Consider the following 12450-nt stretch of genomic DNA (forward strand, 5'->3'; position numbering starts at 1 on the left):
CGGGTTTAAATCGCGCTCAAATTGATTTGATATTGACGCAATATTTACACTGAAGCTCACAGGCGGCTATGGTAAGGGGCATGTCATTTCTCGACCAGGTGCCAAGTGCTGCCAATCACAGCACACACTGGCCCAGCTAACCAATCACAGCACACACTTGACTAGCTAACCAATCACAGCACATTTCGTATTTCAGAAGGCGGTCCTTTATTTGATACAGGAACTATTCGAGCCGTTCATGCCAGACTGGGGAGAGAGGTGTTGTAATAATGTAAAACATGTGAAAAATAATGTGTTTTTCGAACAACCTAGTATGAGAGCCTGTTCTAGTACACCCCCAAAACAAAATCAAGACTTTGTAAAAGAGCATAATAGCACCCCTTTAAATATTAGGCATGATAGGTAAATCCTCTAGATGGAGGCATAGATCACTGATGGAGTCCTTCTGTCTTCTGTCAACAGGCTCTTGGCATGCTTCTGTGGCACAAGCATGATGTGGAGAAGTCACTGGCTGACCTGGCTAACTTCACTCCCTTTCCTGATGAGTGGACAGTGGAAGACAAAGTTCTGTTTGAACAGGCTTTCAGCTTTCATGGCAAGAGCTTCCATCGCATCCAACAGATGGTGAGCAGGTGGGATGGAGGCAAGATGGGTTATATAAGAGTCATCTGGTGCTCTCACATCTGCAAGAGCAGGCATCTTGAGATACGGCCCACAGTGTAGAATCACACATATATGTAGAGAGTCACAGTGAGGTCTCGCTGTCAGCACTATGAACTGTTGTCTTGGCATCCATTTCCAACATGGAAATATTGAAAAATGTTTCAAAGCATCATGTGCTTCAATGGACATCAATATCTGACCATTTGTACAAAGAAGTTCAAGTGCTCAAAGTCACAAATTTGATACGGGACATCTTGTTCTTTTTCACTGTACGTGCTTAGTCATAAACATCTGTTATTTTTATTTCTCAGCTTCCAGACAAGCTGATCTCAAGCCTGGTGAAATACTACTACTCTTGGAAGAAAACCAGAACCCGGACCAGCGTCATGGACCGTCAAGCACGCAAGCTCCTTAGCAAGAGAGAAAAGGATGAGAGGTAAAAGGAGAGCAAAAGAGAGAAAGACGGAGAGAAAAGACAATGAATCATTACAAAGTGTGTATTTTTGTTTCTGCCAGTAATGATGAGATTGAGGTAGGAGATCCAGGCAGTGACAGTGACTTTGAGATCAATGCCAGGAAAGAGGTGAGCCTATGGTGTAACACAAACTAAACTCCATTTTAAAGGAGTTTTAAGATTCGTTTTAAGATGCATAGATTTAAGATGCATGGATAAGATTCCTAAAGTTGCAAAGACTAAAGTCTCAAACCCAAAGAGATATTCTTTATAAAAGTTAAGACTCGTCCACGCCCTCCTAAAACGGCTCGTTCTAACACGCCCCCACATGTCTACGTCACGATGTTGGAAAATTTGCATAACGCCGCCCAAATGTTCACGCAAAAAAAGAAGGCGTAACTTTTATTCTCGCTGTAGTATTGTTGCTGCCGCCACGGCCGCCATGTCGTGAAGGCGCTGTGTGTTTCGTTGTGAAAGCATTACTAGCCTACTTTATTTGGTCTTCCAAAAGAGGACACAACTAGAAATCAGTGGTTAAGTTGTATTTACAACACTGTTCCAGAACAGATATTCAGATGTGTGCAGCGCATTTTATGGAGGACTGTTTCCTGATCCTGGAAGAGTAGCCTACAAAGCGTCTGTGCACAAAGACTGTTTATATAAAGTGGGGCAATTCCAACTTTGCAAGGACAGTCTGGCGCTTCTGACTCACAGACTGTAAATATGTTTTTATATTTACAGGATTTGCCACTGACGATTCAAATGCGAGTTTTGGGCAGTGTGGAGTAGCGCTTGTTGTTTGTAATTTCTCAGATCACAAATGCAGACATGGTTATATGTTTACGTGGCGTGATGCAACGCAGCGCGTAAAAAGACAGTATAAGTCATTATAATCCGTAATTATGTCCCCACTGGATGCAACGAATGCCTGGTTTGTAATGGGTTTTAATGTTTTTGTCTCGTCGCTCCGGCCTGACAGGGCATCACAGTATGGTAGGGGTGTAACATTTCCGTCACACGCTTGAGGTATTCGGCCAATCATAACGCACTGGATAGCTGGCCAATCACAGCACACCTCGCTTTTTCAGACCGAATCTTAACCTTAAAAAATAGACTGCATGTGCGTGACTGCATTTACACTGCATTTGTGCTGCTTTTCAGATGACAAAGCAGAGCTCTGGAAATGGAGGAGGAAGTGATAAAGGTTCAAGCAAGTCTGGTCTGACTCGGAAAGAGAACCAGGGTGCGCAGTACCGTCACCACCCTCTTCGCGCTCGCCGCAGGCCTCCTAAAGGCATGCATCTGGAACAGGAGGACATTGTTGGTCTCTCAGTGTCCACTGATTCAGGAGCTGTTAATCTCAGACAGCTGGACACACAGTTAGTGTCACTGAAGAGACAGGTAAAGTGCAACGCATCAAATCACAATGGGATTGGTAGTGTTTGTAAATCTGAGAGACTCGCAAGTGAATATACGATGGAGGAGTTTGTGTGCTACGCAAGTGTTCAAAAGTTTGGAATCAGTAAGTTTTTTTTCAGCAAGAATTGATCAAATTGAAATTTTTATTTAAAAAAATAACACTATTGATCAAATAAAAAAAATCAAATAATCCTAGAAAAATGTATTTCTATAAAAATATTAAACGGCACAGCTGTTTTCAAAATTGATGATAAATGTTTCATGAGCACCAAATCAGCATAATAAAGTGATTTTAATCATGTGGATCATGTGACACTAAAAAAAAAATCAGCTTTGCCATTACAGAAATACATTTTAGAGCGTATTAAAATAGAAAACAGTTCAATTGAAATTGTAATAACATTTGACAGTATTAATGTATTTTTGATAAATGTAGCTTTGGCGAGACAAAAAAAATTTACTAATGGAAATATAACTACACAACAATCACCACTTAGAACATTTTTGCGCCTCTGTTTTGCTTTTAGGTCCAAAGTGTCAAGCAAACCAATAGTGTTCTCAAGCACAACTTGGGTGATGGAATCGAAGGCTTAAGACCATCAGAGGTACATTTCTACCCGCATTGCTCTGCTATACAAACTACAAACATTTATCATTTACACTACATTAAAAAACTGGCATACATGTAGAAGTTAAAAAAGCAAGACATTATTAAATCCATTTAATGCATTTTGACAGTTTGAATGTACAGGCTTAGTTTCTGAGATACTGATAAGGCCTTATTGCATAATATTTTTAAAGTTCAAGTTTTTTTTTTCTCTAAAAGCTTGCCAAACCTGTAAGTAGATTCTGGGCAAAATGCCAATGTTATGCTACATGATAATGTTTCTCCCTGTGCTGCATTTCCGTCAGCCCACCCAAAAAATCAACTCTCGCTGGACAACGGAGGAGCAACTCCTGGCTGTTCAAGGTGAGCTGGATTATTATCTCTTATTTCCTATGATCCCTGAGTATACATGTAGCATTTAAAACTAATGGTTTTAATTTTGAGTGTTTTCAGTGTTTAGACAAAATGGCATAGAACTTTAATATCAGCTATTCATTGGTTATCAGGCAGAGCTGTAACATCATGCATCCCTGGTTAAAGCTTGTATAAAAAAAGAATGCTTCTGTAAGGGCAGGTTTGAGAGCAGAGAAGACCTTCGCAAAACTAAAGAAACCAAAAAGATCACTTCTTTACTTGCACAAGTTGATATCATAAAATAGAAGCTAAATTATCCAGCTAACCAATGAGTTAACATAATGTATGGTACTAATATCTTATAATATCTTAGTAACTAATATCTGTCCTAAAAATATGGTTTCAAGCTAAATTAGCGAGTACCTAGTCTTTTATGACAGTGGGAGATTGATTAAATTTAGCATGAAATCAAAATGGAGAATTCTTATTGTTCATGGAATATTACAGTATTTATGATCAATTATTTATCTTTGCACAATTTCCAGGTTCATGCTGATTTGACCAAATGTCATTATGCATGTGTATTCCGAGCAATACAAAGGGAATTCCTATCATGTACCTTGTTTCAAAGCAAGATACTACATACTGAATTAATAAGAGTATTATTCTGGTTGATTATTTTTGTTTAATTTTAAGCATTGCTGAGCAGTTTTTCATCCACATTCTCTCCAGCCGTCAGACGATACGGTAAAGACTTTGCATCCATAGCGGACGTGATTGGCAACAAGACGGTGGCGCAGGTCAGCTCATTCTTCATCAGCTACCGGAGACGCTTCAATCTTGAGGAGGTGCTCCGTGAATGGCAGGCAGAACAGGAAGTGGTGCAAGGGGGCAGCGGGAGGACCGTGAACATGGAGCTGAACGGGTCGTCAGATGATGAGGTGAGAGAGAATGAGGAAAAAGACTATTTGAATTTGTCAAGGCTTTTGAATAGGACGTGTTCCAGCAGGCAGGGCTTATTTATCTTAGAGATAAAGAACGGTTAACAACAATAGAGGAATTAATTTTCTCTTTTCCAGGTGAAGATGGATGGCGTCTCTCCGCCTCATTCTGACAGTCCACTGCCCTCTTCTGATGTTAGTGTGGTTGGGAACCCCAACTCTGCCCAGTCCTCCCCACCCCTCACTCAACCTCCACCCTTACTGCGCCCTGCACCCCCCTCAGCACCCCCTAGCCTGCTGCGCCAGCCTCCCCCGCTACAGACACGACCTCTACAAAACAGGACGCCCCACAATCACCCTCCCCCTCCTCTCATCAGACCCGCAGTGGTGTCCTCGCTCCACCAGGGGGCACTGAGGAACTCTCTAAGTTCCTCCTCTGCCTCTGCTGGACAGCTGCCACCCTCACTAGTGGGGCTGAAGGTGGAATCCCCCCAGTCACACTGATCGCCATGTAGTATTTGCCCTTTTATAATGGTTTAAGACACCCAAATAGTCATTTAACAGAGAATTTGTTTTTACATCGCTGTAAAAGGGCAATGTGTAGTAATGCCTCTCAAATATAGGAAAAAACCCCAAGGTGAACTGGAAGCAAAGCTGGACATGCACCAAAACACACATTTAGCAAGTCAGGAAGGATTAAACTATACAGTGTGATTCGCTTCTCCACTACAGGACCAAGGAGAACCCTCCATAATATGCATGCATATAAACCACAGTCTTGCCAAAAAACAAACCCATCTGTCCTCAGGTTCTACAGCTTTACCTCGTGAACAGTCTCAAGCACAACAGCGTCCACTGTAATTACAGCTATTGAATCACCTTCTGTAATAGATGCTCAGCGGAAGTTTGAAGTTTAACCAAAATTGTGGGGTAAAAACCTTATACACTGGAATTAAAAACTGCCACGAAACGGACTTATGTGAGTTCCTTCCACCATCTCTATGGCAACGGCTGCATATCATCTAGTGTGCATGACTACAGGCACTAGTGAGTGTTCTGAAGTGCACCTGGTGTCAGGAAACTTTGTGTATACTCACTTTCCCAGTGAAGAGCCTTGTTGATAGTCATACTGGGTGAAGCGGCTTTGTTGTTTGTATAATTAGGTCTTTAAGATATTGTTAGGTAGTGAATTTATGTAGTACTAGTTAATATTGACTAAGCACTAAGTGATGCAAAATACTTGATTTTTTTTGTTGCAACTCTGTCCCCTTCTTTTTACTGACTCTTTACTGTTTTTTTAATTTGTTAATTCTTGGCAAATTACATGGAAACAGATGGGGTGACCCGCTGACCCCTGATACCAGGGTAGACAAAATTCGTTTCCGAAACACATCTTCACATTCATGACCCCAAATGAGGAAAAAGTCACACTTTAACAATACGCAAACACTTTTTAAAGCAGTTTAAATGTAGGTCAAATTGACCCCATCACAAAAGTAAGGGTTAAGTAAATAAAAAGTAATAAATCAAATTTAAATTTCTTAAGGGTTTAGTACTGCGCCTATATTTTTTAAAACATTGTTTTCTTCATAATAATCAACCTTAATATGTTTCTCATACAGTATAAATGGTTAAATCTTGGTTAGGACCAATTGTTACTATATGCCAATTACAAACAAGTATATCAAGAGCTTAGATTAGCAATCAAGCATATCTTCAGATATGCCACAAATAGGTATATTAAATGTCAGAACATACTGCATTAGTTTTAATACAGTCAGCTTGAATTTAATTGTTTTATTACTATCATTGACCCCCTTCTTTTTACTGACTCTTTACTGTTTTTTTAATTTGTTAATTCTTGGCAAATTACATGGAAACAGATGGGGTGACCCGCTGACGCCTGATACCAGGGTAGACAAAATTCGTTTCCGAAACACATCTTCACATTCATGACCCCAAATGAGGAAAAAGTCACACTTTAACAATACGCAAACACTTTTTAAAGCAGTTTAAATGTAGGTCAAATTGACCCCATCACAAAAGTAAGGGTCAAGTAAATAAAAAGTGATAGATCAAATTAAAATTTCTTAAGGGTTTAGTACTGCGCCTATATTTTTTTAAACATTGTTTTCTTCATAATAATCAACCTTAATATGTTTCTCATACAGTATAAATGGTTAAATCTTGGTTAGGACCAATTGTTACTATATGCCAATTACAAACAAATATATCAAGAGCTTAGATTAGCAATCAAGCATATCTTCAGATATGCCACAAATAGGTATATTAAATGTCAGAACATACTGCATTAGTTTTAATACAGTCAGCTTGAATTTAATTGTTTTATTACTATCATTGATCATAATCATCTTTGCACAAAAATAAAAAAAAAACATTTGGTGTATTTCTATGCAAACCCCCCTAACCCAACAGCAAAGAGTCTGACACAAATAATAAAATTACAGCAACGAAAAACTTGTGTGAATAAAAACAATCAACCCTGAAGAAAAATAAACCATACTTAAGATAATTGGATCCCAGCACCTTGAACAAATGATCATTTGTGAGAACAGCAAAGTACATGACAAAAAAAAAAGATAATCGTTATTTTCTATGAAGGTATAAAACACACATGTGCACAGTTGTCCCCCAAAGCTGGTGACAGACTTTTTAAGGAGATCTGATCCCAACCCCCTTCCTCTTTACACCACAACAGAGGTGACAGTGCGTCCGATGTCAACTAGAGGATGCATGCAAGCATGTACAGCTCAGCAGAAATGGATGGAAACACACCGTTTGCTCTCTCTTTTACGCAGACATATCTGCAGGTTGGTTCCCATCTGCTCGAATTACTGATCTGCTTGTGTGAGAATGACATCCGAACTGATTTCAATAGTGAAAATGATAATGCCAACAAAATATTGGAATTAACAGAATGCCAGTATTTGACTCTTCATGGCAGGTACTTGTTGTCTCAAGGCTACGTATTAATAGTCTCTGCATTGAATATGAAACGAAGCGAGCATTTTGGTTATTCAGATATGACACTCCATCATCTCTCACACACACATACACATTCAATCACGACACGTTTTCATAAAGAGTGTACTACCAAATGCATAACGTCAAAAAGCCACCCGCAGATGAGACCGAGGTGGAAAGTTCTTGGCTAGAACCATGAAAAGGTGTTGGATGCAGAGAAGAGCTCGACATCAGTTCTTTAGTCACGAAAATGGCATGGGAATGATTAGTTGCAAAGATTGAGTCCTTTAATGTCTTTTCCAGTGACTTTTTTTGTTTTAAGTGTGAGGAGAGTACTTGCTGCCCCATAATCCTTTGCGACAAAGCGGGGCGAGTGTGTGAAAGGTTCAGTGGGAGTCATGTGGTGCTTTTTCAGACATTCTTTATACAAAGGCATAGCGCGATCAATAACACGAGACCACAAAAAAAAAAAAAAAGAATTTGTTTTTCCTAGGAATAATATTAAAACATAATCATTGGTAAATACAACAATGAAACATTTAATTTCTATAAGAAAATAAAAAAGGCAACAGAAATTCACCCATTCCAGTGCAGCAAATCTAAACCCAGCCGATTAAGTATTAAAATCACCTTAACCAGAATTTACAATCCTCTCAGTATTGATCAAATTCTGGCTCTTACTGAACAACGGTGAAGCGTAACCCTGTCGATAGAAGAAGAGGAAGAAATAAACACAGAGAGAGAGAGAGAGAGAGAGAGAGAGAGAGAGAGTGTCTCTCTTAAGGGGGCACAAACTTCACTTCTGTCCTAAACTGCCCACCTCTACCCTGTGAATATTTAGGGCCACCCATCTTACAAGTTTGGCGTTTTAAGCTCTATCCCTTTCAATAGGCAATAGGTGTGTTTGTGTGCGAGTGTACAAAGAGAACGAAATGAGTTCAAAATTCATTTGTCACCTTTCTGAATTGAACATGTTCAGGACAATGAACCAAGAACCTGCAGAGATTACTCTTCCAAAACTCCTCAATGAAGGGCCAGTGTGCTACTTTTCCCCTCCGTTTGTATGAATCTGATCTTATACCTCTCTGTGTACCTAGCCATACCAGCAGGTTGTGTTTGAGCAATACGATCCTCACTCATCCCTGTTCAGAGACTCTTTAATATGCTACTTTTCTCATCTCTTTCTCCTCTCACAGTTTCAGCTCGTTGGCGATTTTGGAGGCGATGTTTTTGAAGGAAATAGACGTCCCGGATATCCTCTTGAAGCGCACGCCGTTAAGCGAGAGGCGGGGCAGCTTGCACACCTCCATCTCCCATTGGACGAAGTCGTCGCGGGCGGGGTTACCAGCCATGCACAGCAGCATGTAGCACTCGCGCAGCTCGTACTCGCAGCTGTTGGCGTCGAGAACCTTCCGAATCTCCTTCATCATCTCACCGGGCTCCATGGAAGACGTGGTCTTCATGCTCCAGGTGAAGCGGAGTGAGCGAGGCTTCGCCTGGTCTCTAAGTGAGGACACGGGAGCGGCCGGAGTAGTCCCGCCCCCGGGGGAGGAGTCTTTGTTGTCGTCTTCCGGCCCTACGCTGGTCTTCTCCGACTTCTCTGCGCTGCTGAGCATAGATCTGTAGAGACAGGGATGGAGAGAGAAGGATGGAGGTGGGGGAGATTGAGAGAATGTCGGTAGGGGGTGAACGAGGACAGAAAGGAAGGAACGAGAGAACAAAGAGGATGTGGGAAGGTGCGTGGGAGAAAAGTGAGAAATCATTGAGAGACCAAAAAGAGGGTTGAGGGAAATTGAGGGTGTTGAAGAAAGAGAGAGAAAGGATGAGGCAGTGGACATGGTTGGAGAGAGACATATGGCAATAAACAACTGGAAAGCATGCATGCATCCGTTTGTGTGCAAATTGATGTGGCGCAAACACATGGAACAGTGAAAGGCTTCTGCTTCAAGCGAACACCTTTCATTTATTAGGCATTCTTGTATCTGCCGTGCTAAGGATGTGAAGTCGCACCTCACATGCTTAAAGTAGAACGTTTTATTGACTCTCGAGTGAATATGACAGTTGAGGGAGGCCTGAGCCTGTTCAGCTTCACGTTGAGCCTTTAAGAAGCTCTAAATCTCCCTCTCATAAGAAGACTAAATATGACTTGGTTTGACTTAATGTTGCTCAGTGACAAAAGCAGAATTGGGTTCAGTTGGGTAAGTATCCTAGTCAAAATAAAGAATGCTTCAAGCTGCCTTCAAGTTCTGACAAATGTGGAAAATGATGTGACTTTAGTTGGTAATAATGGCATTTTCATATTTTAGGAAGATTTTTACTACAACAAAATGAAAAAATAAAATGCACATTAGGTGCGCAACTGATACTTTATCTACACTATCTTTCAAAATACTTTAATTCAGCAAGAATGCATGAAATTGATCAAAAGTGACAGTAAAGTCTTTGACATTGTCACAAAAATTATTTAAATTTTTTATTTACTTTTTGCTTTCTATTCATCATTCCTTTTTATTTCAATTCGAAACAAGTATTAAGCAGCACAACTGTTTTACATTGATAATAAAAAATCATTTCACAATATTACTGTTATTACTGTATTTTCGATCAAATAAATGCAGCATTGGTGAACAAAAAAATGAAAACAAAATGTAATGACTCCAAACCTTTGAAAAGTAGTGTACATTAAAATGTACGCGCTTTTACGTAAGAAGTATTTTCTGGCAAACGTCATCACTATTCATCATCAGCAGTACCCAAAATGCCTACAAACTAAATTGTACTATAAAAATTCACAATTAAAACTTAATTATGATTATTTCTTTAATTGTATCAGGATTGAAATTATATTTTTATGGTGGTGCCTATGCATGTTAAACTCATAACTATATGACCGTATGACTTGAAGGCAACATTGCATTCGTAATACAATACTAGTACTTCTTTTGGTTCCTGTTCATGGTGATGCTCAAAATATCTGTGACAAAGTGCAGGTCCGAATTGAGAAGTAGTGCAGATGTGTTCACAGAATTAAAGATTTGATTATTATAAGCAGTCCCCAAGCAGAAAACTTTCAACTGTGCATGCGTTTGCCATGTAGAAACAGAGAGACAGGCAGTAATCTGAAATGTATTCATTGTAAACAAACTTAAGACACAAATTATGAATCAATTAAAAATCAAAACACATCCCAGGTACTCCCACACACACACACACACAATCATCCATGCTGCAATTAATCCTCCAATTAGATCCCACTGGGTAACTACTAATATTTGTTAAAAACCAATTATCAACCATTTAAAAGCCCCTTTGCTGCCCGATTACACCTCCTAAAGATCTACCGATTAGGTCTGATGAAGAAATCCTTGTTTTGTTCTCACCTGATCCCCTCCTCTTGACCCTCTCCCTCATAGGGGCTCCTCGAAAAAAATTCAAGAGTTTAGTCTTAGTCTGAGTTCTAGTTGAACTCATTCAGTACAGTGATCAGGAAGGGGAAGGACTGTCTAGCACCACATGAGCTTATGAAATCATTTACCCCTCCAGAACCACCACACTCCACTGATTCACTTGTTCATTCCTATTTTAAAACTAATTTCAATGCTATTTATGCAGTGTATCGTCTGGAGCCTCCTGCCCACAAAAGAATCACAGCAGTGATGTTATACATTCAGTACAACAGCGTAGTACCCTATGTGATATTGCTTTGATATATTATTATTTTTTACAAAAAAATGCACACTCACACAGTTACTGAGCTGATCTACTGTATGCAACTGGAAACTGTGCATGTGTAATGCCAATGAACAGATGAATCAGACAGACTGCTTCAGTAACATGAAGTGGGGTGGAATGATGCAGGTCTGTCCAAGACGCTCTTAAGGATTCTACAGAGCCCCATCACCATGGTAACTACTCGCATCCAACAGTCACCTGCCCCTATAGTCTGTCTGGCCGAGCACACAAGCATCCCGAACACGCCACCAGACACACAAACAGACAAACAGCCCCTTAGCAAACTGACAATACCGTCAGAGCCCTTATGCTAAGAGTCACATTAAAAAAAACGCCACACAGAAGACAGAAACACACCAACTCAGTCACGTGGACAGACAGTGAGACAATGAAAGAAACAGCTCAGGACTTTGTTAGTGCGTCATAACAAATGGTTAAAAAAACGAGCAAAGCAGCATTTGAGCTGTTTAAGCACTGAAAGAAACATGAGCCATTACTTTTGACGAATCCTGCAAAGAACAGTTGGTCACCAAAAGACATGAATCACAAAATACAGGCTTCAGGTTTGACCACCAGAGGGCGCAAAGACATACAGTTCCTTTAATAAACTGCTCGCTTACGCCCTCTGCTGGTCTCTAAAACGATATAAGCACCTCGCATCACTTCAGTTCCTAAAACATGAACACAGGTTATCAACATAATCGTGTCAGTGGAAGAAAATGTCTTTGTTAATTCAAACTCCATGTTTTTGTGCCAGTGGCCCAAGTGGTTAGTGACTTCAGACAGATGGTGACGTCCATTCGCCAGGTGCCTGTGAGTGAGTCATCAGTCAAAACAGATTCTGACAATGCCGCATAAATAGAGAGAGAGAGCAGTGCGATGGGGAAAGTTTGGTTTTAGGTGTTTGAGCAGGACAAAGCCTGACAGCTGGCCGGTCTCAGCTTCTGTAGCTGTTGTCATTGTTAATGAGCAAGTGAAAGAAAGAGAGAGGAAACGCTTCTGAAGACATTCTGCACAAGATAACCATTCTTCATCCATCAGTCTTTCTAATCCTTTAACCTTTTTCCTTTTACATTTCCAGCTCAAAAAATACCTGATATTAACATTTATCTTTACAATGGCAGCCTGCCTTTAGCATAACAACATACTTTCTAGAAGTGACATTTAGATGATCATAATTTTTTGCTCAGTTATTCAAGCGATGACTTCCTCTATGAGCCAAAATGAGGAAGACATGGTGTAAACGACCTGTGCCAAAACAATTGCGACATACACTAGCATTCAAAAGTCTCTTA

The 12450-nt window shown here is 40.1% G+C and overlaps 2 protein-coding genes across 10 annotated transcripts in view; one reads left to right on the forward strand and one right to left on the reverse strand.

Moving 5' to 3' along the window:
• The window catches only part of rcor2 (REST corepressor 2), a 9263-nt gene extending 3567 nt beyond the window's left edge, over positions 1–5696 (forward strand). Inside the window, exons 5-12 of the mRNA XM_016246764.1 lie at positions 463–624; positions 975–1099; positions 1180–1246; positions 2279–2518; positions 3064–3141; positions 3449–3506; positions 4230–4438; positions 4577–5696. Coding sequence (XP_016102250.1) covers positions 463–624; positions 975–1099; positions 1180–1246; positions 2279–2518; positions 3064–3141; positions 3449–3506; positions 4230–4438; positions 4577–4942 — 1305 coding nt within the window. The 3' untranslated portion in view covers positions 4943–5696. The remainder of the gene's footprint in view (positions 1–462; positions 625–974; positions 1100–1179; positions 1247–2278; positions 2519–3063; positions 3142–3448; positions 3507–4229; positions 4439–4576) is intronic.
• Positions 5697–6769: 1073 nt separating this feature from the next.
• mark2b (MAP/microtubule affinity-regulating kinase 2b) overlaps positions 6770–12450 on the reverse strand; it is a 50169-nt gene continuing 44488 nt past the window's right edge. For 5 of the 9 annotated variants that reach the window (XM_016246837.1, XM_016246781.1, XM_016246806.1 and 2 more), the window contains 2 exons: positions 10804–10842; positions 6770–9043 (listed from right to left, as the gene is read on the reverse strand). In XM_016246837.1, the coding sequence (XP_016102323.1) occupies positions 8614–9043; positions 10804–10842 (469 nt within the window). In that variant the 3' untranslated portion in view covers positions 6770–8613. The remainder of the gene's footprint in view (positions 9044–10803; positions 10843–12450) is intronic. The other 4 variants (XM_016246815.1, XM_016246789.1, XM_016246831.1 and 1 more) reach the window with 2 other exon arrangements.

This window comes from Sinocyclocheilus grahami, unplaced genomic scaffold (assembly GCF_001515645.1).
Source record: "Sinocyclocheilus grahami isolate Dianchi unplaced genomic scaffold, SAMN03320097.WGS_v1.1 scaffold24.1, whole genome shotgun sequence".
Taxonomy (NCBI): domain Eukaryota; kingdom Metazoa; phylum Chordata; class Actinopteri; order Cypriniformes; family Cyprinidae; genus Sinocyclocheilus; species Sinocyclocheilus grahami.